The 27,326-nt window shown below is 37.8% G+C and overlaps 1 protein-coding gene across 3 annotated transcripts in view; it reads left to right on the forward strand.

Annotated features, from left to right (window-relative positions):
• The window catches only part of MANBA (mannosidase beta), a 113,842-nt gene that overhangs the window by 53,584 nt on the left and 32,932 nt on the right, over positions 1-27,326 (forward strand). For all 3 annotated transcript variants that reach the window (XM_023637630.2, XM_070263347.1, XM_070263346.1), the window contains exons 8-12: positions 2,150-2,301; positions 3,826-3,943; positions 6,347-6,433; positions 11,420-11,587; positions 23,432-23,650. In XM_023637630.2, the coding sequence (XP_023493398.1) occupies positions 2,150-2,301; positions 3,826-3,943; positions 6,347-6,433; positions 11,420-11,587; positions 23,432-23,650 (744 nt within the window). The remainder of the gene's footprint in view (positions 1-2,149; positions 2,302-3,825; positions 3,944-6,346; positions 6,434-11,419; positions 11,588-23,431; positions 23,651-27,326) is intronic.

Below are 27,326 nucleotides of genomic sequence, written 5' to 3' on the forward strand. Positions count from 1 at the left end.
GCCAGTGCTGCGTGGCAGCCAACCCTATAAGATGCTTCTGGCTTTTGCATTTCTAGTTTGAAAAACATTACAATACTATATAAAACAATATATTGTGACATAATAGAGCTTATCACATCTAAGTTTAAAATATTCAATTCCTTTTTCTTTATACTTTGAATGATTGGTCTCAAAATAACACTGCAACTTAACTGGCATCATAAATATTATTTAAAAAATGTTCCATTGCATAAGACACAATAAGATCAATTATTCATACTTATAAAGTTGAGAGAAATTTGGCTTTCATCATAACTTCATTTCTTATTTGTAATTTCACCCAGTTCCCCGGGAGTAGACCCTTCCATCCCTGAGTCAGAGGACTCTTGAAATGCCAGTTTCATTTTTTTTTCAGCATTTTTACATGTAGACAGTGTTGTTGTAGGTTGGGAATGTTAGTCTTGAATCCCATTATAAGACAACAATTCATCCTTAAATTAGGAAAAAGTGTGTTATAAATAAATTTTGTTTTAGAATTAGATAAAATATTATTAAACTCTAAAATGAGTTTCAATTAAAATTAAAATTTTTATTTGAAAACTTGAAAATATTACTGTGAAACTGAAGGTACCCGGTCCTGTTGTGTTTCTGTGTAGGTTGCCAGGGAAAATTTGGGATTCAAAACAAGAACCTGTTGAACCATAACAAAGGCATAGAGGCTATAGCAGCAATCACCAGAGACAGCTAGTGAGAGCACAGTAGTAGTACTAAGAACAAACAATCCATGAAGACACACCTCTTCATACCCTAACCCTCTGTAGAATTAGAACACACAAGCCACATTCCATTAAGTGTCAGAGTGGTGATGTTATCACACATCGTGTAGCTTCTGGAAAGTTCTACCATACACTCAGAATGAAAGTGAAAAAGGCAAATAATGCTTAGCTTTCCTATGAAAACAGTTGGGAACTCAAGGACCCCCTGAAGGGTTCCCAGGGACCTCCTGTGGTCCCCTGGCCACTCTTAAAGAGCCACGCTTCTAGACATTTGAATCCACCTTCAAAGAGCTTTAAAAGTCACCTCAGAAAATCACTGTACATCTTTTATGTTTTGCAGCTCTAAAGGAAGTGTGATAATTCCACATTAAGATCCTCCTCATCCAGGCCTTGTCTGGTGATTCTCATAGAGTTAACTCTGATATCTTTTGTCATGTCATATTGATAAGGGCGAGGGTCAGAAAGTGGAAGAATGGTGGGTACTTTGATTACATGACATAAGTTGATTAATTAATTAATTGTTTTAGTTGGAGAAGAAATGTATAATCTTGGTTCAAGGCTAGGCTTTATTGGTGTAGGACCATGTCCCTCATTCCTTGACTGAGTTTATGACTGGAGAGTGTGAAGATTTGGATAAGAACATTGATCTTTTCTATCTAGGGTCTTGCTGCTGGGGCTTAACTGCTAGACTGTCACAGGACGGAGGTCTTGGCTTCCTCCCAGGTGGCAAGGATAACACGGGGGTGTGTCCTCCCCTCGGAACACTGCTCACCTCTCCGGTCCTGATATCAGAGCTCTCGAACGTTGATTTAATGTGATAATTAGTTAGGAGTAACTTGCCCAGTAAACAAAGTGGATTTTATAGTATTGTGCTATTAAGATTGGAAAGTTGTTAAGTTATGAAATACTATATTTCTATGTAGTATAGTACTACATTTCTTTGATTCTAAGATGCACATTTTGGCACATTTTAACAACACTGAATGAGAATGTGTTTTTCAATCAAACATGCATCAGTTTAACTGGTGGCATCTTTTTTTTCCATTTTTGTGAAGTAGTATCAGTTTTTGTTTTATCTTTGAAATGTTATCTTCAAATATATTTCTTTCGATGTAATTATAAATACCTATTTCATAAGGAAGACTACAGTATATTTCACTCTTTAATGGTTTCTGTATTTTTCTTCTAAAAAAATAACAGAATCTGGCAATAATTTATATATGTATTTTTTCTGAAGTGTGCACTTCCACATTAAGCGCTTCATGGCAAATAGAAAATTAACATTAAATTCTATTTTTGTAAATTCTTTAAAAGTTTGCTTTCCTTTTTTAAAAATCTCTTTTGCTGCTTCTGTTTTAAATTTGATATTGAGTATTTAATTCTGTTTGTAATAGGTTTATTTTAGGACAGTGGAACTTATAGAAGAACCTATAAAAGGGTCTCCTGGTCTGAGTTTCTACTTCAAAATTAATGGGCTTCCCATATTTCTGAAAGGCTCCAACTGGATCCCAGCAGATTCGTTCCAGGATCGAGTAACCTCTGACTTGTGAGTGATCATCTTTCTTTTCTTCCTTGTGCTATATTTGTTCTTTTAGTTCCTCTTTTTATTAACAGTCCCACAAAGCTTAAGAATTACCCGTTTTTACTTTCTTTAGTTCCAGTGGAAGGAACTGAGAGGTAATACAGAATTCTAGAATTTTGGAAACTTTAGAATGAAAAAGATTTTTAAATAATATATTCCATTCTAATGAACTATAGATAGTCTTACAGCTAAACTGAGACTGCTGAAACCATCCAATTTTGAGAAAGCTATTATATATTTTCTCTGGAGGAACAAGGAAATTACTAATGCACATTCAGGGTTAGTCTCTGAAAAAAATAATTTGGCTTTTTCAGTTTTTGAAAAATACCTTAAATATTTTTGTGCATGCTTTTAAAAAAAATGGGAACTCATATGTACCTCTTCATGCTAAGACATTTGCATGTTCTTTTACTTTTCTCCTTAATACGAAAACCTAAAAAAAAATCTTTAAAATTCTAGATCTGGAAAAAAATTTAAAGTATTTTTCTGAAGCTTTGAGAATAGAACTTTACAAGAAAATTATGTTTCCTGATTGAGTTTATAAACTATCATCTTTGTAATAGTGAAAATAAACATATTTAACTTACTTACAAATGTATAAATATGCACTGTGGCATATTATTTGATGCTTAGAACGTAGATGTGGTTGGTAACTAAACTCTAATTTTGCCAAAAGTTGTAGGAATTTTCTTTTACTTCAGAATGTGTATATCGTTTTGAAGTTCATATGAAAATGGAATTATTCTCCAGACACAGACAAAGACAGTTTGCTGTCTCTTTCCTTTTCAAATGCTCCTCTTCTCTCCTGGCTGGTTTCGGTGGTGGCTGTTTGTCACAGCTGGTCCAGTTACTGACCCTGCCTATGGGTGTCTTTTCTGGAAAAACAGTGCTCTGGGTCCCCGCCAGCCTGCTATTGGGTTTCTTCCTTCCTTTTTGGATGCTCTTTGGAGATGGATGGTACACGCTCTCAAAGAGGCTGTAAATTTCTAGATTTTCCTGAGGGTAATGTGAATAGAAATTGGAAAAGCAGAAAGGAAATTTACTAGAGAAACAAGTACTGGACTGGAGAAATTGTAAAAAAGGAGGTAAGTGTCAGCGAGGTACTAATATTCAAACTTTGATTTTCATCTTACAGTTTGCAATGGTTATATAAAATTAGCACATACTTTCCGAGGTATACAACTGTATTTTTCTATAGGAATAACTTTAAGACAAAAGTTTAGTTTTAAAAATAGTATAATAACATTACTGAAAATTTAGAAAGAAAAGATATCACCCATAATTTTTCTAGGTTTGTTTATTTTATGTGGTTATAGTTAATGAATATATAATTTTGTCTCACTTTCTTCACTTAGCATTAAATCCAAACCATCCTAATTTTAAAATGTGTTTTTCTATGTGTTTGCTAACCACAATGTGTTTTATAAATCTTTTTTTTAACATTTTCAAATTTTCAGATTAGCATTTGTTTTAAAAACTTCTTTATAGATTGCGCCTCCTTCTGCAGTCTGCTGTGGATGCGAACATGAACACTCTCCGGGTGTGGGGAGGAGGGGTCTATGAGCAGGACGAGTTCTACGAGCTCTGTGATGAACTGGGGATAATGGTGAGTGGCTGGCAGCATTTATTTGTTGGTGGGTCACTGTAGCCTCAGTTGGACCTCTGATGCTCTGAATGGGCGATATTGCTCACTCCTTCTTGTCTCAGAGCCAGGCATGATGTTGCATTTTTTTGTGAAGGAATAAATGACATCTTGCAAACCCAGAGCCGTAGCTGATAGCAAACATCATAATTATTTGATTATTTTTAAATGATAGACATTCTATATATTAGTTTAGTTATATCTAAGTATATATCTATCTACATTTTCTTTGTAATTTTCTTTGTGATATGAGGGTTTGCATAAAAAATAAAATATTTAAAAATTTTAACCGTAAGGAGATCTATCAAGAACTAGAGAGAGGAAAAATAGTCAATAAAGAAAAAATGTGCTTAATACTGTTAAGTACTCCAAAATTTATTTGTTTCCAGATATTTTTTGATTTCTCCTTTAATTTCTTCAATGATCCATTGCTTGTTCAATAGCATATTGTTTAGTCTCCACATCTTTGTCCCTTTCTCAGCTTTTTTCTTGTAATTAATTTCTAGCTTTATAGCATTATGATTGGAGAAGATGCTTGTTATTATTTCAATTTTTTTAAGTTTATAGAGGCTTGCCTTGTTTCCCAACATATGGTCTATCCTTGAGAATGTTCCATGTGCACTTGAGAAGAATGTGTATTCTGCTGTTTTTGGATGAAGTGTTCTATATATGCTTATTAAGTCCAACTGTTTTAGCTTTTCGTTTAGCTCCACTGTTTCCTTGTTGATTTTCTGTCTGGATGATCTGTCCATTGATGTGAGTGGGGTGTTGAGGTCCCCTATTATTATTGTGTTCTTTTTAATATCTTCTTTTAGGTCTGTTAATAGTTGCTTTATGAACTTCGGTGCTCCTGTGTTGGGTGCATAGATATTTATAAGCATTATTTCTTCTTGATGGAGTGTCCCTTTGATCGTTATATACTGCCCCTCTTTGTCGCTCTTTACCTGCCTTATCTTGAAGTCTCCTTCGTCTGATACAAGTATTGCGACACCTGCTTTCTTTTGTTTGCCATTAGCTTGGAATATCGTCTTCCACCCCTTCACTCTGAGCCTGTATTTGTCATTGGCGCTGAGATGTGTTTCCTGGAGGCAACAAATTGTCGGATCGTGTTCTTTAATCCATCTTGCCACTCTGTGTCTTTTTATTGGAGAGTTCAATCCATTTATGTTTAGGTTCATTATTGACGTATGAGGCCTTAATGCTGTCATTCTGTCACTGGTTTTCCGGTTTTCTTGCATTTGCTTTGTTTCTCGTCCTGTGTATTTTGGTCTACCCATTGATTACTGCAGTTTCTTATGCTGTGTTTCTTAGTTTTTTCCTTATTTATTTTTTGTGTCTCTGTTCTGCTTTTTAGTTTAGTGGCTACTCTGAAGTTTGTATTCAGAATCTTGTGGATAACAGTCCATTTTCTGATGGCCTCCTATTTCCATAGTCAAAACTGATTCAGTCCCTTTCCTCCCTCCCTCCTAAGTTGTTTTTCTCATGTCTTATTCCAACTTGTGTTGTGAGTTTGTGGTTAAAGTGACAAGATTGTCTTTGTTTTTGGTGTTTTCTTTCCCTTTATCCTAGTGCTATAGTTGAAGATTTGCTATCCTATTCTGATTCTCTCTGTCTGTCTCCTTACTCTGTGTTTTGTGAGCCCTTTCTCCCTTTTTTCCTTTTTTCAGGTATGAGGGCGTTCTTGAGGATTTCTTGGGGGGGGAGGGGGGGCGGGTCTCATGGCTACGAAGTCCCTTAGCTTACTTCCAGATAAGTAAACTGACATGTGGAGAGGCTCCATAACTTGCCCAAGCTCACAGAGCAGATGTGTGGTGCAATCGGATTCTGACTCAGGCTGACTTATTCGGGCCAAGCTCAGCTACTGCGTCATAACGGCCTCCCTAGAAATGGACTGTCTGGTTTCATTAGTAGAATGCCCGTGTTGTGGTCCTTTTGGCCATGAAAAGTTAATTCCTTTATAAACAAGGTGTTTCTTAGCAGTCTGGTCCATCTCTCAATACCAAATTCCAGGTGAAGATTAGGGTGAATTAGGAATGAGGAGGGGGAAACTCCTGCTTTTGAAATTTCATATTCCCCTCAACACACACACACTGTTTTCTTATTTAACTTCCCCTTTCTTCTCTTTATTCTCTGCCCACCTAGTGTCTTCTCTTCTCAGGTTTCCCTGTGGCCCTGGAGCGCCATAGGCCTGTGCCTGCCTTTCCCGGGCCTCACGCACAGCAGTGCTCCAGTGATCTTACCCATCCCATCCGGCTAACTTGGGTTTCGTTTGCGTTAAAGAGAGTCCCCTAAGTTCAGAAGGAAGAATTTCTCTCTGTGTGATCATATCTGTGGAAGTGCCTTATTGCCTTCTGTTTGACTTGATAGGTGTGGCAGGACTTCATGTTTGCCTGTGCCCTTTATCCAGCTGGCCAGGGTTTCTTGGACTCCGTGAGAGCAGAAGTTGCTTACCAGGTACGTTATCACTGTTCTAAGAAGGAAGATGCTTATGTTCCAGTTCTGCCTTTTGTTAAACCGCTCCTGCTTACTTTTTGTTTTTTCTTTACTAAATCCCATGAAAAACCACAGTCACATAATTGACTCCCTAGGTGACTACACCCAGTCTCATGGCTTTAAGACCACCTATATCTTGATGAACCCAGCCCTGGTGGTCTAGTGGTTAAGACCCAGTGCTCTCACTGCCATGGCTGGGGTCCTGTCCTGGTCAGGGAACCACACCACTTGCCTGTGGATTGTCATACTGTGGTGGCTGTGTGTTGTTGTGATGCTGAAAGCTGTACTACAGGTATTTCAAATTCCCTCAGGATCATCTATGGTGGACAGGTTTCAGAATAAGATAGACTAGGAAGAAGGGCTCCCAGAATAAGATAGACTAGGAAGAAGGACCTGGCCACCCACTTCCAAACAAATTGGCCATGAAAACCCTGTGAACAGCAACAGAGTGTTGTTGCTAGAGCACCACTAGATGAGAGGATGGTGCAACAAGACTGAGCAGGGCTCTGCTTTGCTGCCCACAGGGTCACTGTGAATCAGGACTGACTCAGTGGCACTAACAGTATGCTGGTGACCCCGGCTTGTCTACTGAGTTCCTGGTTCTTACATCCAGCTACCTTTGGTGCCTCCCCTTGGAGGTGTAATAGGCATCTCAACTGTAACGTGTCCAAACCAAGCTTACATTATATTACTTTTCCCAAATTTGCTTTCCCTGCAGTTTTCCCCACCTCAATAAATGGCAATGCCAGCCTTTGAATTTCATTTCTCAGGTCAAAAATTTGAAGTGATTCTTACACCTTGGTTTCTTTTGCATTCCACATGTACACACTTATATTTATATTTATAGATCTATAAATGCAAAGAAGTGAATCCTAACTCTGTCCGTTGGAAAGGCCTAGAAACAATGGACAATGTAATAATGTTGAGCATCCTTATATTGAAATAATCCTTGCCGTTAAGAGAAGGGTTTCTTACAGAAATGGCTGATTCCAGGTCTGGGACAGGAAATATACTAGGTAATCCTGGAGTATTTTGACACACAGATAACAAAGAAGCTATCAAAGATGTGTCAAAAGAACTTGACGAGACTCCGATCAACTAAGAGTAGGACAATTTGGGATTTAATAAAGATAAGAATGTCAGTGGATTGAAATCCACCAAGTACGTTAATATCCAAGAGTTCATAATTTTAGTGTCTGTGGATGTGTATTTCTGTGAATAACCAAAAGAAATGCAAGCACGTGATTCTTGTAGCACTCAAGATAGTAGTTACTTTTGGAAGGAAGAAGGGACTGCAGTTAGGAAGCGGTGCATGAGGCTTCTTGGGGTGGTTGGTAAAGGTCTCTTCCTTGGTCTGGGTGGTGGTTATGAGGGTGATTGCCTTATAGTAGTTAAGTATCTTGTAATTTGTTTTCTGCATCTGTTTTATTTTTTTTTTAAGAAAAAAGGTTTAAAAAGTGCATGTTGAATCATCCCTTGCTCAGAGCCCTGCGCATAAACTTAAAGATCCTCACCATGCACTATGCTGTCCTGTCTGCCATTTCACCTCCAAGCACCACGTTCCCCATCTGTCTGTGCCCAGGAACGGCTTCCCCGTCACCCTCCCTTGTGGATCACCTCACTCATTCTCTTCTGGCCCCTCTTACCTTGAGCATGACTTTCTCTAGGAAAACCTTTCCATATCTGGAATTCTAGAGTAGATCCTTTGTCCTTTGTGACACACGTCACACTTTGAATGACTTGTTCAGTGTATTGTCACTCCTGCAAGCTTGTGATCTCGCTAAGGTCTTGGGCTTGTCCCCTCTGTATCCTCATGACCTGGCTGTGGCTAGATGGATGGATGGATGAATAACTTTTAGAGGTTTTAATTTTCTTTTATACAAATGATGAAAATATATCTACGCGCCTTCAATTCTTTTATGTATTATTAAAGAGAAGGAGAACTTTTCTTATGCAGAATTTGTTGAAATTTTAAAGTAAAGCTTACCATAAAATTCTAGATCAGATTGAAGTGTGTATGTGGCATAGAGTCCCTGAAGCTTCTTCCCTCTTGACTGTTTGTATTTGTGTTTTCATCAGTACCATAAACATGCCAGGCACAGTTGTTAGCAGCCCTTACTTATCTGGGCCTATGCACAAGAAAATAAAGGAAATGCTGTTTATAAGCCTGGTTTAGAAAAACACAAGACTTTAATTTTTTTTTGAGATGTATTTCTTTCTCTCTCTCTCTTTTTTTTTTGGTTGAGGGAGATTCACCCTGAGCTAACATCTGTTGCCAATCCTCATCCTTTTTTGCTTGAGGAAGATTAGCCCTAATATCTGTGCCAGTCTTCCCTCGTTTTGTATATGGGTTTCCTCCACAGCATGGCTGATGAGTGGTGTAGGTCTTTGCCTGGGATCCGAACCCACCAACCCAGGCCACTGAAGCGGAACGCACTGAACTTAACCACTATCCCATTGGCCAACCCTGAGATGTATCTCTTTAATACATCCTTCATGCATCTCTATTCTATGTATGAGTTACTTAGTCTCTTGAATGGAGACTACATTGAGAATATCAGCTGGGATCCATCACTGTAATCTTCCGTTACAGTGAAAGAGAAGCTATAAATGAGGTTGTATTGCTGAAACATGTTCCAAAAGAATTTCTCTTGACCGTTGGCTCATTCTGTTGTTCTCAAAGAGATGTAATTGCCCTCCTCTGCTGGGGCCCGTCTCCCAGTGTCAGAAGAACCGGATCCTTTGACCTTTATGTTGGGTGGCCCACAGTGAGCCCAGTTCCATGCAGCCCTCGATTGTCAAGGCTGGCAGCGTTTTCAGATAGATTCTCTCATTTCTTCTATGTGTAGATATATTCAGTAACTTGCTTAACCTTGCTTGATTTCTTGGAACATGATGTTGATAGTTATTTCAGGAGACATTCTCTTGATGAGCTGATTTTTTTTCCTTTAGAATATTCCATATATTTATCTTTAGCTTCCAGAGTATCTCTGCTTCTCACTTGCTTTGTAAAGCAAAACTCTCTGGTCGTCCTTATAGTGGTGTTTGTTGTCTCTCATTTGTTTCTTTTTCTTTTTTTTAGAATTTCTTTTTATTTCATTTATTTATTCAGTGTTTTTTTAAATTGCAGTAACATTGGTTTATAACATTATATAAATTTCAGGTGTACATCATTATATTTCGATTTCTCTGTAGATTACATCATGTTCACCACCCGAAGACTAAGTACAATCCATCACCACACACATGTGCCTAATCACCCCTTTCGTCCTCCTCCCTCCCCCTTCCCCTCTGGTAACCACCAGTCCAATCTCTGTCTCTCTCTGTTTGTTTGTTTCTGTTTTTATCTTCTATTTACGAGTGAGATCATATGGTATTTGACTTTCTCCCTCTGAGTTATTTCGCTTAGCATCATACCCTCAAGATCCATTCATGTTGTTACAAATGACCAGATTTCATCCTTTTTAATGGGTGAGTAGTATTCCATTGTGTGTATATACCACATCTTCTTTATCCGTTTGTCCCTTGATGGGCACCTAGGTTGCTTCCAAGTCTTAGCTATTGTGAATAATGCTGCAATGAACATAGGAGTGCATATATCTTCACCCATTTGTGTTTTCATGTTCTTTGGCTAAACACCCAGCAGTGGAATAGCTGGATCATATGGTATTTCTATTCTTAATTTTCGGAGGAATCTCCATACTGTTTTCCATAGTGGCTGTACCAGTTTGCACTCCCACCAGCAGTGTACGAGGCTTCCCTTCTCTCCACATCCTGTCCAGCGTTTCTTTTTTTTCCCCTGCTTTTTTCTCCCCCAATTCCCCCAGTATATAGTTGTATATATATATATTTTTTAAAGATTTTATTTTTTTCCTTTTTCTCCCCAAAGCCCCCCAGTGCATAGTTGTATATTCTTTGTTGTGGGTCCTTCTAGTTGTTGCATGTGGGACGCCGCCCCAGCATGGTCTGATGAGCAGTGCCATGTCCGCGCCCAGGATTCGAACCAACGAAACACCGGGCCGCCTGCAGCGGAGCGTGCAAACTTAACCACTCGGCTACGGGGCCAGCCCCTATAGTTGTATATTTTAGTTGTGGGTCCTTCTAGTTGTGGCATGTGGCACTGTGGTCTGATGAGTGGTGCCATGTCCGTGCCCAGGATCTGAACCAGCGAAACCCTGGGCCACCAAATTGGAGCACACGAACTTAACCACTCGGCCACGGGGCCAGCCCCTCTCCAACACTTCTTCTTTCCTGTCTTGTTAATTATAGCCATTCTGACAGGAGAGGTGATAGCTCATTGTAGTTTTGATTTGCATTTCCCTGATAGCTAATGATGTTGAATGTCTGTTCATGTGCCTGTTGGCCATCTGTAAATCTTCTTTGGAGAAAAGTCTGTTCAGATCTTTTGCCCAATTTCTAATTGAGTTCTTAGTTTTTTTGATGTTGAGATGTACGAGTTCCTTGTGTATTTTGGATATTAATCCCTCATCAGATATATGGTTGGCAAATATTTTCTCCCAGTTGTTAGGTTGTCTTTTCACTTGTTCCTTTCACAGAACTCCAACTTGCTCTTGAGAAACTCACCCCTGTAATATAATGTCTCCTGCCCTTTGAATTTCTTAGAACCTTTTTGTGGAAAGGCAGATAATGATGAGGTTGATATATTTTTCTTTTTCAATAAAAGGGATTATATTTTCTTCAGTTTTCATATAGTAGAGAAGAGGAACCATCTCTTATTAGTATATATAATATCTAGATAAAAAGAATCTCAAGAGATTTCTTAAACTGTATTCCCACAGGTAACATTACCAACCATTTTCTAATGAGTTTTCTGGCGCATAAGAATTTATAGGCAGAAATGAATGGCTATAATTTTGTGAATAATTATAGCTCTGAGTTTCTTCTGTTGAGCATTTGAAAATTATTTTATATTTTCTTAAATTTTAGGCCAGGAGACTGAAATCTCATCCCTCCATCATCACGTGGAGTGGAAATAATGAAAATGAAGCAGCACTGATGATGAATTGGTATGGCATACACATCAGTGACTTGCCTACCTACATCAATGATTATGTGACACTGTATGTGAAAAACATCCGAGAGATCGTCTTGACAGTAAGTAATGATTTTTAGTGGAGTAGAATTTAAGAACCTGTTTTAAAAATGGATCAGTTTGAATATTGTTATAATATATTTTTAAGCCCCCTCTTTTTTTTTGGTGGGGAAGATTGGCCCTGAGCTAACATCTGTTGCCAATCTTCCTCTTTTTTGCTTGAGGAAGTTTGTTGCTGAGCTAACATCCGTGCCAGTCTTCCTCTACTTTGTTTGTGGGGTGCCACCATAGCATGGCTGCTTGAGCCATGTGTAGGTCCTTGCCCGGGATCTGAACTGGTGAACCCCGGGCCACTGAAGCAGAGTGCGTGAACTTAAGCACTACGCCACCAGGTTGTTTACACCCCTTTTTCTAAGGCAAGCTTCAACAATATCATTTTAATGCAGAGTAATCCATTGTGATGCTGCAGCATGTGAAAGCATTCATGCGTGCTGGACTTCTTTGAGAGTTAACTTATTTATGGAACTCACCACACATACACCAACATTATGCTTACAATTACAGGTTCTTGTAGACTCTTTGGAGCTCATCCGTGGATCCCCAAAGGTTGAGAATCTCTACGTTAGATGATTTATTGATATGTCATTTTTTTCCTCTTTAATATATTAACATAGTGAATTTTGTGAATTAATTTTCTAATGGTAAACTAGTCCTAGTGTAAGCTCTATTTAGTTGTAATGCTGTGTTCTTTTATTCTATGCTAGGTTTGATTTGCTAATATTTTAGTTAGAATTTAAAAATTCACGTTTACAAGTGAAATTGGTCTATGATGAGAATTATAAACTCAAATGCCTAGAGGAGCCAAATCTGTTAAAAAAATTGAGTAGAGTAGATGAGGCTCTCAAAGACAGAAGAGATGACTGTGGTAATAGGAGAATGGATGTTGGGCCTCGTCACACTTAGATTCAGCATTAAATAATGCTATCTAAACATAATCATTGGCAAGACAGATGTGACCTATAACACCCAGCTTGTAGCATTTGGTAGGTGTGTCTGTGTTTATGCTCACCTTGTGGAATGAGTTAGGAGGCTTTTTTTTTTTTAAACATCTAGAGATAATTTAAATAAAATAGATTATTGGTTTTATTGAGACAAATTCACCTGCAAAACAGTCTGGGCTCTGTGCATTTTTAGGGGGCATAGATTTTTTTCCCCTCAATATATTTAATTTCTTCTGTGATTATTTCCAATTTGAGTTTACAACTTCTTCTAGAACTATGGATATTTATGTTTTCTAGGAACATGGCATTTCATCTAGAATTCAAAAGTTACTGTGTAAGTAGACATGACTCTTGTAGAGTGTGTTACCTGGGAACAGCTGTGCAGGCTGAGAGGCCCCAGGATTGTCCATGCAAGGAATATTTGGGTGTGTAAGTTGCTCCCTTTTGTATGTGTCTGTGTATTTGTGCGTGTATGTCCATTGTGGATATCTGTGGAGTTACCTCTGGAAGCAAATACCCCTGCCAGAAGATTTCCATAAACAGAGAGAAGAGGGGACACAGCTGGCTCAGTTTGTCTATAGGTATTTCATTTGTTTTCTTTCTTATTTTTTCTTTTGTAAGAGCACAGTAGAGAGTCCTTCTTTTTTTGTTTTGACTTCCTTCACCCATTTCATCCATCACCTCATCTCCTGCCTCCAGCAACCACCAATCTGTTCTTTGTATTTATGAGCTTGTTTTTCTTTTTAAATTCCACATATGAGTGAGATCATATGGCATTTGTCTTTGTCTGACTTATTTTACGTAGTGTAATGCCCTCAAGCTCCATCTATGTTGTCACAAATGGCAAGAATTCATTCTTTTCTTTGGCTGAGTAATATTCCATATATATATCTATCTATCACATTTTGTTTATCCAATCATCCATCAGTGGACACTGGGGTTGTTTCCATATCTTGGCTATTGTAAATAATGCTGCAATGAACATGAGGATGCATATATCTTTTTGAGTTAGTATTTTCATTTTCTTTGAATAAATACCCAGAAGTAGGATTGCTGGATCATATGGTACTTCTATTTTTAATTTTTGAGGAACCTCTGTACTGTGTTCTGTAGTGGCTGTACCAGTTTACATTCCCAGCAGTGCACAAGGGTTCCCTTTTCTCCACATCCTTGCCAGCATTTGTTCTCTCTTGTCTTTTTGTTAATAGCCATTCTAAGAGGTGTGAGGTGGTATCTCATTGTGGTTTTGATTTGCGTTTCCCTGATTATTAGTGATGTTGGGCACCTTTTCATGTACCTGTTGCCCATCTCTATGTCTTCTTTGGAAAAATGTCTATTCAGATCCTTTGCCCATTTTTAAATTGGATTGTTTGATTTTTTTACTGTTGAGTTGTATGAGTTCTTTATATGTTTTGGATATTAGCCCCTTATCTGATATGTGATTTGCAAATATTTTCTCCCATTCAGTAGGTTACCTTTTCATTTTGTTGATGGTTTTCTTTGCTGAAGCTTTTTAGTTTGATATAGTCCCACACATTTACTTTTGCTTTTGTTGCCTTTGCTGTTGGTGTCAAATCCAAAATATCATCACCAAGACTGATGTTGAGGAGCTTATCATCTATGTTTTCTTCTAGGGTTTTTATGGTTTCAGGTTTTACATTCAAGTCTTAATCCATTTTGAGTTAATTTTTGTATATGGTATAAGATAGTGGTCTAGTTTCATTCTTTGCATGTGGCTCTCCATTTTTCCCAACTCCATTTATTGACGAGAGTGTCCTTTCCCCATTGCATATTCTTGGCTCCTTTGTCATAAATTAATTGACCATATATGTATGAGTTTACTTTTGGGCTCTCTATTCTGTTCCGTTGATCCATGTATCTGTTTTTATTCCGATGTACTGTTTTGATTACTCTAGCTTTGTAACATAATCTGAAGTCAGGCAGCATGATGCCTCCAGCTTTGTTCTTTTTTTCTTAAGATTGCTTTGGCTCTTCAGGGTCTTTTGTGGTTCCATACAAATTTTAGGATTATTTGTTCTATTTCTGTGAAAAATGACATTGGAATTTTGATAGGGATCACATTGAATCTGTAGACTGAGTTGGGAAGTATGGGCATTTTAACAATGTTAATTCTTCCATTCCATAGCACAAAATATCTTTCCATTTATTTTTGTCTTCTTCAATATCTTATAGTTTTCAGTGTCCAAGTCTTTCACCTTCTTGGTGAAAGTTATTCTTAGGTATTTTATTCTTTTTGATGCAGTTATAAATGGGATTGTTTTCTTAATTTCTGTTTCTGATTGTTCATTATTAGTGTATAGAAACACAACATATTTCTGTATATTAATTTTGTATCCTACAACTTTAATGAATTCATTTATTAGTTCTAACAGTTTTTTGGTGAAGTCTTTAGGGTTTTCAATATATCAAAATTTTCAACTATTATGATATATGACAGAATAATATCATGTCATCTGCAAATGGTGACAGTTTTACTTCTTTCTTTCCAATTTGGATGCCTTTTATTTCTTTTTCTTGCCTAATTGCTCTGGCTAGGACTTCAAATACTATGTTAAATAAAAGTGGCAAGAGTAGACGTACTTGTCTTGTTCCTGATCTTAGAGGAAAAGCTTTGAGCTTTTCACCTTTGAGTAAATTGTTAGTTGTGGACTTGTCATATATGGCCTTTATTATGTTGAGGTATGTTCCCAGTTTGTTGAGAGTTTTTATCATAAATGGAGGTTGAATTTTGTCAAATGATTTTTTTCTGCATCTATTGAGATGATTGTATGATTTTTGTCCTTCATTTTGTTAATGTGATGTAGCACCTTGATTAATTTGCAGATGTTGAACGATGCTTGCATCCCTGGAATAAGTCCCACTTGATTATGGTTTATGATCCTTTTAATGTATTGTTGAACTTGGTTTGCTGATCTTTTGGTAAGGATTTTTGCATCTATGCTCATCAGGGATATTGGCCTGTAATTTTCTTTTCTTGTGTTGTCCTTGTCTGGTTTTGTTATCAAGGTAATCCTGGCCTTGTAAAATGAGTTTGGAAGTGTTCCCTTCTCTTCAGCTTTTTTGGAAGACTTTGAGAAGTTTGGAGAGTTTGAATGTTGGCTTCAATTCACCAGTGAAGCCATCTGGCCCTGGACTTTTGTTTGTTGGGAGTTTTTTGATTACTTACTTAATTTCCTTGCTAGTAATTAGTTTGTTTAGATTTTGTATTTCTTCATGATTCAGTCTTACAAGGTTGTATGTTTCTAGGAATTTGTCCATTTCTCCTAGATTGCCCAATTTGTTGGCATTAAGTTTTTCATAGTAATCTCTTATGATCATTTGTATTTCTGTATTATCAGTTATAACATCTCCTCTTTCATTTCTGATTTTATTTGAGTCCTCTCTTTTTCTCTTGGTGAGTCTAGATAAAGGTTTGTCAACTTTTTAAATCTTTTCAAAGAACCACTTGTTTTCATTGATCTTTTGTATTGTCTTTTTAGTCTCCATTTCATTTATTTCTGCTCTGATCTTTGTTATTTCCTTTTTTCTACTAACTTTAGGCCTTGTTTGTTCTCCATTTTCTAGTTCCTTGAGGTGTAAAGTTAGGTTGTTTATTTGAGATTTTTCTTGTTTGTTGAGATAGGCATTTATTGCCAGGAACTTCCCTCTTAGAACTGCTTTTGCTGCATTCCATAAGTTTTGGTATGTTACATTTCCATTTTCATTTGTCTCAAGGTGTATTTTTTGATTCTCTCTTTGACCCATTGGTATTCAGTAGCATATTGTTTAATCTCCACATATTTGTGAATTTTCCAGCTTTGTTTTTCTAACTGATTTCTAGTTTCGTACCGTTCTGGTCAAAAGGATGCTTGATATGATTTCAGTCTTCTTAAATTTGTTAAGACTTGTTATGTGGCCTAACATGATCTGTCGTGGAGAATATCTCATATGGACTTGAGAAGAATGTGTTTTCTGTTGCTTTTGGATGGAATAGTCTGTATATATCTGTTAAATCCATCTGGTCTAACATGTTGTTTAACGATGATGTTTCCTTGTTGATTTTCTTTCTGGATGATCTATTCCATTGAAGGAAGTAGGGTATTAAAATTCCCTACTATTATTGTATTGCTGTCTATTTCTCCCTTTAAGTCTGTTAATATTTGCTTTATATATTTAGATGCTTCTATGTTGGGCATATAAATATTTACAAAAGTTATATCCTCTTGTTGGATTGACCCCTTTATCATTAGGTAATGCCCTTTCTTGTCTCTCTCCTCCCTTTTTTTTTTGGTGAGGAGATTGGCCTTGAGCTAACATCTGTTGCCAATTTTCCTCTTTTTGCTTGAGGAAGATTGTTGCTGAGCTAACATCTGTGCCAATCTTCCTCTATTTTATGTGTGGGACGCTACCATAGCATGGCTTGATGAGCACTGTGTAGGTCCACACCCAGGATCTGAACCTGTGAACCCTGGGCCGCTGAAGCAGAGCATGTGTACTTAACCACTACACCACTGGACCAGCCCTCTTGTCTCTTTACTTTAAAGTCTGTTTTGTCTGATATAAGCATTGCTACACCAGCTCTTTTGGATTCCATTTGCATGGAATATCTTTTTTCATCCCTTCCTTTCAGTCTGTGATATGCCACTTCTAAAATTATATAATAGCAAATACTAAAGTAGAATTTGATATATATCATATATGAATGAACATGTTGGTATGTGATATAAGGGGCAAAGAGAGAGGAAAGAACTCGTTTCCAACTCCACCTTAGGGCCTTTCGTTTTTGGTGGTTCTCTTTGCATCGCTGTTTGTTTAATAGGCATGTTATACTTGTATTTACTACATGCATACATATTATGTCTTATTGTAAATTTGCTTTTTCTGCAGGGAGAGCAAGCAGCATGTTTGATTTTGCAGTAGTGCCTTCAAAAGATTTAATTTCTTTTTTACCTTTTTTTAAACCAGCTTATTGAGTTATAATTAACTTACAATAAACTACACATATTCAAAGTGTACAATCTGATTATTTTTGAAAGATGTCTATATCCATGGAACTATCACCACCATAAAGATAATAGATATATCCCCCCATTTTTTTTTTATTGAGGTCATATTGGCTTATAACATTGTGTAAATTATTATATTTTAGTTTTGGTGTAGACTGCATCATGTTTACCACCTTAGTCTAGTTTTTATCTGTCACCATACGTATGTGCCTTTTTGCTACTTTTGCCCTCTCACCATCTGCTTCTACTCTGGTAACCACTAAACTGTTCTCCTTATCTATGTGTTTGTTTATCTTCCACAAATGAGTGAAATCATATGGTATTTATCTTTGTCTGACTTATTTCACATAGCACAATACCCTCAAGGTCCATCCATGTTGTCGCAAATGGCACAATTTTGTCCTTTTTTTACAGCTGAGTAGTATTCCGTTGTGTGTGTGTGTATAAATATGTGTATATATATATATATATCTTTATCCCTTTTTCCATTGATGGGCACATGGGTCACTTCCATGTCTTGGCTCTTGTGAATAATGCTGTGATGAATGTAGGGGTGCATAAATCTCTTTGAATTGTTGATTTCATGTTCTTTGGATAAATACCCAATAGTGGGATAGCTGCATTATATGGTATTTCTGTTTTTAATGTTTTGAGGAATCTCCATACTATTTTCCATAGTGGCTGCACCAGTTTGCACTCCCACCAACAGTGTATGAGAGTCCCCTTTTCTCCACATCTTCTGTAATACTTGTTATTTCCTGTCTTGTTACTATAGCCATTCTGATGAGTATGAAGTGATATCTCATTGTAGTTTTGATTTGAATTTCCCTAATAATTAGTGATGTTGAACATCTTTTCATGTGCCTGTTGGTCATCTGTATATCTTCTTTGGAAAAATATCTCTTCATAGCCTGTGCCCATTTTTTTGATCAGATTGTTTGGTTTTTTTGTTCTTGAGATGTATGAGTTCTTTATATATTTTGGAAAGTAATCCCTTGTCGGATATGTGATTTGCAAATATTTTCTCCCAGTTGATGGGTTGTCTTTCATTTTATTCATGTGTCCTTTGTCTTGCAGAAGCTTTTTAGTCTGTTGTAGTCCCATTTTTAAATTTTTTCTTTTGCTTCCCTTGCCTGAGTAGACATGATATTCAAAAAGATGCTGCTAAGACTGATGTCAGGGAGTGTACTGCCTATATTTTCTTCTAGGAGTTTTATGGTTTCAGGTCTTACATTCAAGTCCGTAATCCATTTTGAGTTAATTTTTGTGTACAGTGTAAGATAATGGTCTGCTTTCATTCTTTTGCATGGAAGACTTAACTTTTTTAAAAACTTTAATGTTTAACATGTGATTTAATAATCTGATTGTCTTTAAAATTTTCTGTCTGTAATTGGATGTAAATATTTTGGCATATCCTGAAGCAATTTGGAAAGGGATATATTTAAAAGAATACTGTGTGATTTTTGTCACCCAAGTATGCCCAGTTGATGGCACTATTCCATTTATGTGAAGAAACGTCAGTGAAAATTCATGAAAAACATAGGTTCAAATTTTTAGCTTGTCTGATATGCTAAGTCATATGTCATGAAGAATTTTTCTGTTCACAAAATATGATGACATAAGCTTTAATTAATATTTATAGAACATTTATTTTATAATCTTTTTACTCACAGCACTGGTATTATATTTTTCATATCTGATGGATTTAAGAAATGGATTTTAATATCTGAGGATTTTCACTTCATAGCTTAGTGGTTAAGAGCTCATGACTCTAAATCCTGGCTGGGCCACTTACTGTCTGTGTAATCCTGGGCAAGTTACTTAATCTCCATTTTCCCATCCATAAAATTGGGTTAACAATAGGGACTCACTCTTAAGAGTTGTTATGTGGATCAAGTGAAATAATGTATAGAAGGTGTATTATGCAGACTCTGGCACATAGTAGACTTTTAATCAGTGCTAGTTATCATTATCCTTGTTGTTTTCACTCAGCAAGATAGGTCTTCAGATACTTACAAACTTTAATCTCTAATTTTAACCTATATTCTTACACTTAAAAAAAAATTAGCTTCTATGTGCCACTTCTTCTCCATCTTTGAAATGGAAATATGGCTCCATCACAAGGGATCTATGTATTTTAAAATAATTTTGTGAACAATAATTGATGTTTGCCAATTTCTTTGAAGATGGACAGGATTAAGTGCTATATAATCATTACTGTTATTAATTCTATCTAGGGATAGGGTATTTGAGGAAAAGGACCATAAATTGATCCATCCACACACTAATTGTGATGATTAGTTTCCTATTCCACTTCATGCTTTTTTAAAACAGTCATTCTCTTGTTTCATCGTATGGTGTCTCTTGATCCAAATAAGCATTTAAGGTCATGACCTAAAAAGTGGTCATCTGTGAGATTTGAGACTGAAAATCAGGCCTCAAGAGGAAATGATACAAAAATGGAAAGAAATTGTAGTGCATCATCGGGCTGGATATTTTTAGGTAGAGACTCATTAGTAACTTTACTAACTGACTCAGCTTACCAAATCGTTCAAGGAACTGGAGGAATGGAAGGAAATCAATCAAGCTTTATTGATTAAGACAATTGATTGGCCTTCTCCAATATTACTTCAAAGCCATTATAACAGAATCTTGTTTAAAATTGAAGACTGTCTATAATCTTACCATGCTTTTTGATGTTTTAAAATTCAGCCAACATCTGCTGAGCACCTCTTACCAGGAGCAAAACCTCATTCCCAAGACTGTGTGGAAACTGTTATCCTCATGGAGCTTGTGGTCTGCTTTCAGGGGAAATGTGGAAAGAATTACCACTTCTACAGGGCAGACTGAGAGAAGTGCTATAAAAAATGTAGTTCCAATATGTTGGCACATATGTGGAAGAACCATTGATTTTAACTGGAAGGGTTTAGGAAGGCTTTCAAGTAAAAGATGACAGTCAAACCAAGCCTTAAAGGTGGAGTAGAATTTGAGGCAAAGGATTGTTCAGTAGTTATCTTAGGCCATGAAAACAATGTGAGTAAAGGTAAAAAGATGTGTATGTATAGGAAATAGCAAGCAGTGCCCAATGGCTGAAGCAAAGGACTACTGGACTGGTGAGTGAGAATCAAAGACAGAAAAGGCAGTTTGGAAACAAATCTTCAAAGGACTTTGAATTATGTCATGGAGTTGGGTTTTGTTAAGTAGACAGTGGGAAGCTAATGGACATTTTGGGGGAGGAGAGGAAGTTTATTTGACCCAAGTTCTGGAAGGTACCTTTACTAGCAAAGGACTGGGGAGGGGAGAGATTCTAGGCAAGGAAACCAGTTATAATGATGAAGAATTCCAAGTTATGAGAATATTATGTACCAGACATTGATATGTTAATTATGATTATTATATTAATTAATATGATTATTATACTAACATATTAATGATATAGGTGCTTTATAGAATTCACTTGTTTAATTTTTACAACTACCCCAAAGTGTAAGTAGTATAATCTTTGTTGTAGAGTTTAGACATTGGAGGGTTAGAAAGATTAATTACTCAGGGTCTTGTAGGTCATAGGTGGAGTCCAGTGGAGTGGGGCTGGGAATAAGGTGTTGGAAAAAAATATTTGAATTCCTAGTGACTGAATATGGGAGTTAAGAGAGAAAGAGAGAAGGAGAAATTGAAGATGACTCCTATTTGGGTAGCATTAATCAAGATAGGAAGCACAGTCAGATAAGTTTGGGATTAGTAAATGTTGAATTCTACTTCGAAAGGCTGGATTTGACATGTTGGCAGGACAAGCCAGGAGGAAATGTGGAGCTCGTTATTGGGAATAGAAGTGTGGAGGTGAAAGTAGTGTGGGAGTAATCAGAGTGTCGGCGAGAGGTGAGCCTTGTGAGAGGGTGTAGAACAAGGAGAAGCTGACGAGAGAGCAGTGTCCCTCTGAGAATGGAGAGGAGAGCTGGAGAAGGAGGATCAGAAAGGTTTGGGGAAGCCGGAACATGAAAGAGTCGTGGACTAGCAGCCAAGGTGGAGAGACCTTCAGAAATAGTGGGTGGAAACCGGGCATATACTGCACCAGAGAGGGGAGGGGGTGGGGACTTTCGCTTTATTTGGTAAGTAGAGGTCCATGGGTAGTTTTTAAAAAACAGGAACAATTTCAGTGGAGTGGAATGATCAAGAGCTGAATGTCAGAGACTGAGAATCTGATGGACTGCCAGGGACCAAGGGAATTTTTTATTAGGATGAGGGGAGTCCTTAAGCTGAAGGAAAACAGCAGTGGAGAGATTTTCTTAAAAAAAGTGGAGGATAGTTTATTGGCTCTTGTTCCAAAGTGAAATGAAAAGAGATCAGAAGACAGATAGTCTGGCAAAGGAAAGGAGTAAGGATTTTTTGTTCTATGGCAGAAGAGAAACAAGAAAAAAATAGATGGATGTATCAAGAAAAAGTGAGACTTTAATAGAGAAAAGTTGAGAAAGTTATTTTCTGATAATCTGTGTCTCAGGCCTTCTTTACTATGTTGCGTGTTCCGCAGAACCATGGGCTCCTCCCTCAGACATTCGTCACACTTCCAGTGACTCGTTCAGCATCTGGTTTCACCGCAGAGCTCAGTCTGCTCTGAAGAGCTGGTCAGCAGGTCAGTCTTGTTCTGCTGAGCGTCCAGTTCGTGGAAAGAACTGCATGCCTGGCGCGTGGGCAACGCTCAGAAGAGACTGGATGTGTCAGTACTTGATGGTGTCCTAGACTTTCTCTCTCTCTGCAGTGTTGAAAAATGCCTGACATACAGTAAACACTTGACAGATACTTGCTAAATGAATGAGTCTTCTCAGTGAAATAGGAAATGAGTTCATTTATTGAGATGATGACAACTGAAACAATTTGGAGTTCTACCTGTGTGCTAGGCACTACATTAAGTACTTATATGCTAGCTGCTGTAACAAATAACTACAGTTTCAGTGATTTACACAAAGTTTCTTTCGTACTCACTAACACTATAAAATGGCTGCTCATGGTGGACAGGCAGCTCTCCTCTGTTCAGAGACTGAGGCTCCTTCCGTCTTCCAGCTCCACCATCTCCTAGGCCGTCGCCTACAAATGGGAGAAGAAGATGAGAATGAGGCATGTGGCCTCACAGAGATGCAACGAGGTTAGGAAGGCACTTGCTAGGGAGCTGTGTGTTAATGGAAATGGGAACATGAGATTTGGTGGACTCTTAGTCGTCTCTTCCACACACGAGTTCCCATTTACAGTAACCCTATGAAGGAGGCACTGTTATTATCCCCACTTTATAGATAAGACTACTGAGGCTTAGACCTGTCTAGAAACAATCATTTCTGAGCTGAGATTTAAACTCAGGTCCATCTGACTCGTAGGCTCTGTTCTTATCCTTTAGACCTGTGTTTCTCAAGTGGAGGTCGTTTTGTCCCCAAGGGACAGGAGACATTTGGCAATGTCTGTAGACATTTTGGGGGGGGGGGAGGTACACTGACATCTAGTGGGTAGAGTCCAGGGATGCTGCTAAAAATCCTAGAATGCATAGAACCACCCCCCGCCCCCAAACATGTACATACAAAGCAAAAAGTTATCAGGCGTCAAATGTCAATAGTGGCAAGGTTGAGAAATTCTGCAGTAGGCTGCACTCCGCCCATGATGGTAAAGATGTCATGGAAGGAAAGGAGGAGTGGCTGCTGCCAGGACTCAGCAGAGTGCTAGTTATGAAAGGATATAAACGACTAGTGAATAGCAGAAAGGTGCTGGTGGTATTGGATGCGGAAGAAGGTAAATGGTTCTATTATTTTTCTATCAGCTACTTGGCATTTCTGGGACTTGATAGTATTTTTAAAGAAGTAAGTGATCTGTACTTTACTGGGTGAAAATATCCTTTAAACCATTTTGTTTCTGAACTCAGGCAGACAAGACTCGTCCTTTTATCACGTCCAGTCCTACAAATGGGGCCGAATCCGTGGCAGAAGGCTGGGTCTCTCACAACCCTTATGACAAGCATTTTGGTGACGTACATTTTTACGACTATATCAGTGATTGCTGGAATTGGAAAATTTTCCCCAAAGCTCGATTTGTGTCTGAATATGGATATCAGTCCTGGCCTTCCTTCAGTACATTAGAAAAGGTAAGCCATCTTTGATTTCCCAATGATTCAGAACAGTAGACTATGGGCATATGCCACTTCCTCAACTGTGGTTCAGCAAGTCAAACGAAATCTACTTATTTAAATGAAAGTTTAGAAAGAAGATGATAGAAGAGAACTTTATTTTCTTTAACCTTTGGGGAACTAAACTTGTAGTCATCATTTTTGGGATTATAACTTTTTTATATTGCTTTTAATTATGTTCCTTTAGGAGCATTTAAAAATTAAACAGGAGCCAGTGGTTGCTTAAGCCTGACTTAGTATCACACACGAAAATAACTCTCACTTGCTACTTTCTGTATATCTTACAACTGCTTTATCATTTACGGATATTTAGAACTGGATAGTTTGCTACAGTAAGAAAAACGACTGTGATAAATAAACCTTTGTTGAGTGTTTTGTGTCCCATAACTCCTTTTCTCTCTTCCTCCTTCTCGCTCTCCTCCTCCTCCTTCGTGTTGGTGTATTTGCTTCTCAGTATGGCATTTCACGTTCTTTATTCCTAAAGATTTGGTTTCATACATGGATTTGGTTTCAGAGTTTTATTTGTGCTTTTCTGTAACAGCTTTCTTGAGATAAAGTTCACTGACCATATAATGTACCCACTTTGTGTGTACAGTCAGTATATTTGCAGAGTCGTGCAGCTATCACCATGATCGAAGTTTAGAACGTTTTCGTCACCCCGAAGAAACTCTATACCCCTTAGCAGTCCCTCCCCACTCTCTCTATCCCGCCTACCCCTGCTCTAGGTGCTACTAATCTGCTTTGTGTGTTGATATATTTGCCTGTTCTGCATATTTCATATAATTGGAATCATAAAATATGTGATCTTTTGAGACTGGCTTCTTTCATTCAGCATGAAGTTGTCAAGGTCCATCCATGTTGCATCGTGTATGAGTGTGTCATTCTTTTTCATTGCTGAATAATATTCTACTTTATGGGTATATGGCTTTTGTTTATCATTCATCAGTTGATGTACATTCGTGTTATACCCCCTTTTTGACTAGCATGAATAATGCTGCCATGAACATTTGCATACGTGTTTTTGTGTGAACATATGCTTTCAATTCTGTTAAGTATATATCTAGGAGTAGAGTTGCTGGGTCATATGGTAACTGCTTAACATTCTGAGGAACTGGCAGACTATTTTCTATAGTGGCTGCACTGTTTTACATTCCCACCAGCAATGTATGAGGGTTGCAGTTTCTCCACATCCTCACCAACACTTGTTATTTCCCATTTTTGGTATTTTTTTACATTTCCCTGGAAATTTGCATTTCTTTGATGGCTAAACACGTTGAACACCTTTTCGTGTGCTTGTCCACCATTTGTATTTCTTTGGAGAAATGTCTATTCAAATCCTTTGCCCATTTTTTGACTCAGTTATTTGTCTTTTTATTATTGGGTTGTAAGAGTTGTTTCTATACATATTCTGGATATGTTTTTTATCAGATATATGATTCGCAAATATTTTCTCCCAATTTGTGGGGTGTCTTTTTAGTTACCTGATAGTGTCATTTAAAGCACAAAAATTTTTAATTTTGATGAAGTCCTTCTTATCAATCTTCTCTTTGATCTCTTGTGCTTTTATGGTTGTATCCAAGAAACCATTGCCTCACCTAAGATCACAAAGCTTTACTCCAGTGTTGTATTCTAGCTTAGCTCTTACATTTGGGTCTGTGATCTATGTTTTTTTAATTTATTTTTTTAATTGCAGTAACATTGGATTATAACATTATATAGCTTTCAGATGTATATTGTAATATGTTTTGAATTCTGTGTAGATTCATCATGTTCACCACCCAAAAACTAATTATAGTCCATCCCCTGACATGGGAGCCTAATCACCCCTTTTGCCCTCCCCCCTTCCCCTATGGTAACCACCAATCCAATCTCCATTGCTATGTGTTTGTTTGTTGTTTTTATCTTCTACTTATGAGTGAGATCATACGGTATTCGACTTTCTCCCTCTGACTTATTTCACTTAGCATAATACCCTCAAGGACCATCCATGTTGTCGCAGATGGCCAGATTTTATCATTTCTTATGGCTGAGCAGTATTCCATTGTGTATATACACCATATCTTCTTTTTATTTATTTATTTATTTTTTCTGCTTTTTCTCCCCGAATCCCCCAGTACATAGTTGTATATTTTAGTTGTGGGTCCCTCTAGTTGTGGCATGTGGGATGCCACCTCAACGTGGCCTGATGAGCAGTGCCATATCCACGCCCAGGATCCAAACCAGCAAAACCCTGGGCTGCTGAAGCAGAGTACGCAAACTCAACCACTTGGCCATGGGGCCGGCCCCTGTTTTCTTCTTTTTCTATTTTTTTTTTTTTTTTGAGGAAGATTAGCCCTGAGCTAACTGCTGCTGATCCTCCTCTTTTCGCTCAGGAAGACTAGCCCTCAGCTAATATCCATGCCCATCTTCCTCTGCTTTATATGTAGAATGCCTACCACAGCATGGCTTGCCAAGCGATCCCATGTCTGCACCTGTGATCTGAACTGGTGAACCACAGGCCGCCGAAGCGGAACCTACACACTTAACTGCTGCGCCACCGGGCTGGCCCCTATGCCACATCTTCTTTATCCGTTCGTCCCTTGATGGGCACCTAGGTTGCTTCCAAGTCTTGGCTATTGTGAATAATGCTGCAGTGAACATTGGGGTGCATGTATCTTTACGCATTTGTGTTTTTAAGTTCTTTGGATAAATACCCAGCAGGGGAATAGCTGGATCATATGGTAGTTCTATTCATAATTTTCTGAGGATACTCCATACTGCTTTCCATAGTGGCTGCACCAGTTTGCACTCCCACCAGCAGTGTACGAGGGTTCCCTTCTCTCCACACCCTCTCCAACATTTGTTGTTTCCTGTGTTATTAATTACAGACATTCTGACTGCAGTGAGGTGATATCTCATTGTAGTTTTGATTTGCATTTCCCTGATAGCTAATGATGTTGAGCATCGTTTCATATGCCTGTTGGCCACCCGTATATCTTCTTTGGAGAAATCTCTATTCAGATCTTTTGCCCATTTTTTAATTGGGTTGTTGGTTTTTTTCTTGTTGAGATGTATGAGTTCTTTGTATAATTTGGGTATTAACCCCTTATCTGATATGTGGTTTGCAAACATCTTCTCCCAATTGTTAGGTTGTCTTTTCATTTTGTTGATGGATTCCTTTGTTGTGCAGAAGCTTTTTAGTTTCATGTAGTCCCATTTGTTCATTTTTTCTTTTGTTTCCCTTGCCTGATCAGACATGGGACTTGAAAATATGCTGCTAAGACCGATGTCAAAGAGTGTACTGCCTATGTATTCTTCTAGAATTTTCATGCTTTCGAGTCTTACATTCAAGTCTTTAATCCATTTGGAGTTGATTTTCTGTATGGTGTAAGGGAATGGTCTACTTTCATTCTTTTGCATGAGGCTGTTCAGTTTTCCCAACACCATTTATTGAAAAGACTTTCCATTCTCCATTGTATGCTCTCAGCTCCCTTGTGGAATATTAGCTGTCCATAAATGTGTGGGTTTATTTCTGGGCTCTCGATTCTGTTCCATTGATCTGTGTGTCTGTTTTTGTGCCAGTACCATGCCGTTTTGGTTATTATGGCTTTGTAGTATATTTTGAAATCAGGCAGTATGATACCTCCAGGTTTGT

The sequence above is a fragment of the Equus caballus genome, chromosome 3 (genome assembly GCF_041296265.1).
Source record: "Equus caballus isolate H_3958 breed thoroughbred chromosome 3, TB-T2T, whole genome shotgun sequence".
Taxonomy (NCBI): Eukaryota; Metazoa; Chordata; class Mammalia; order Perissodactyla; family Equidae; genus Equus; species Equus caballus.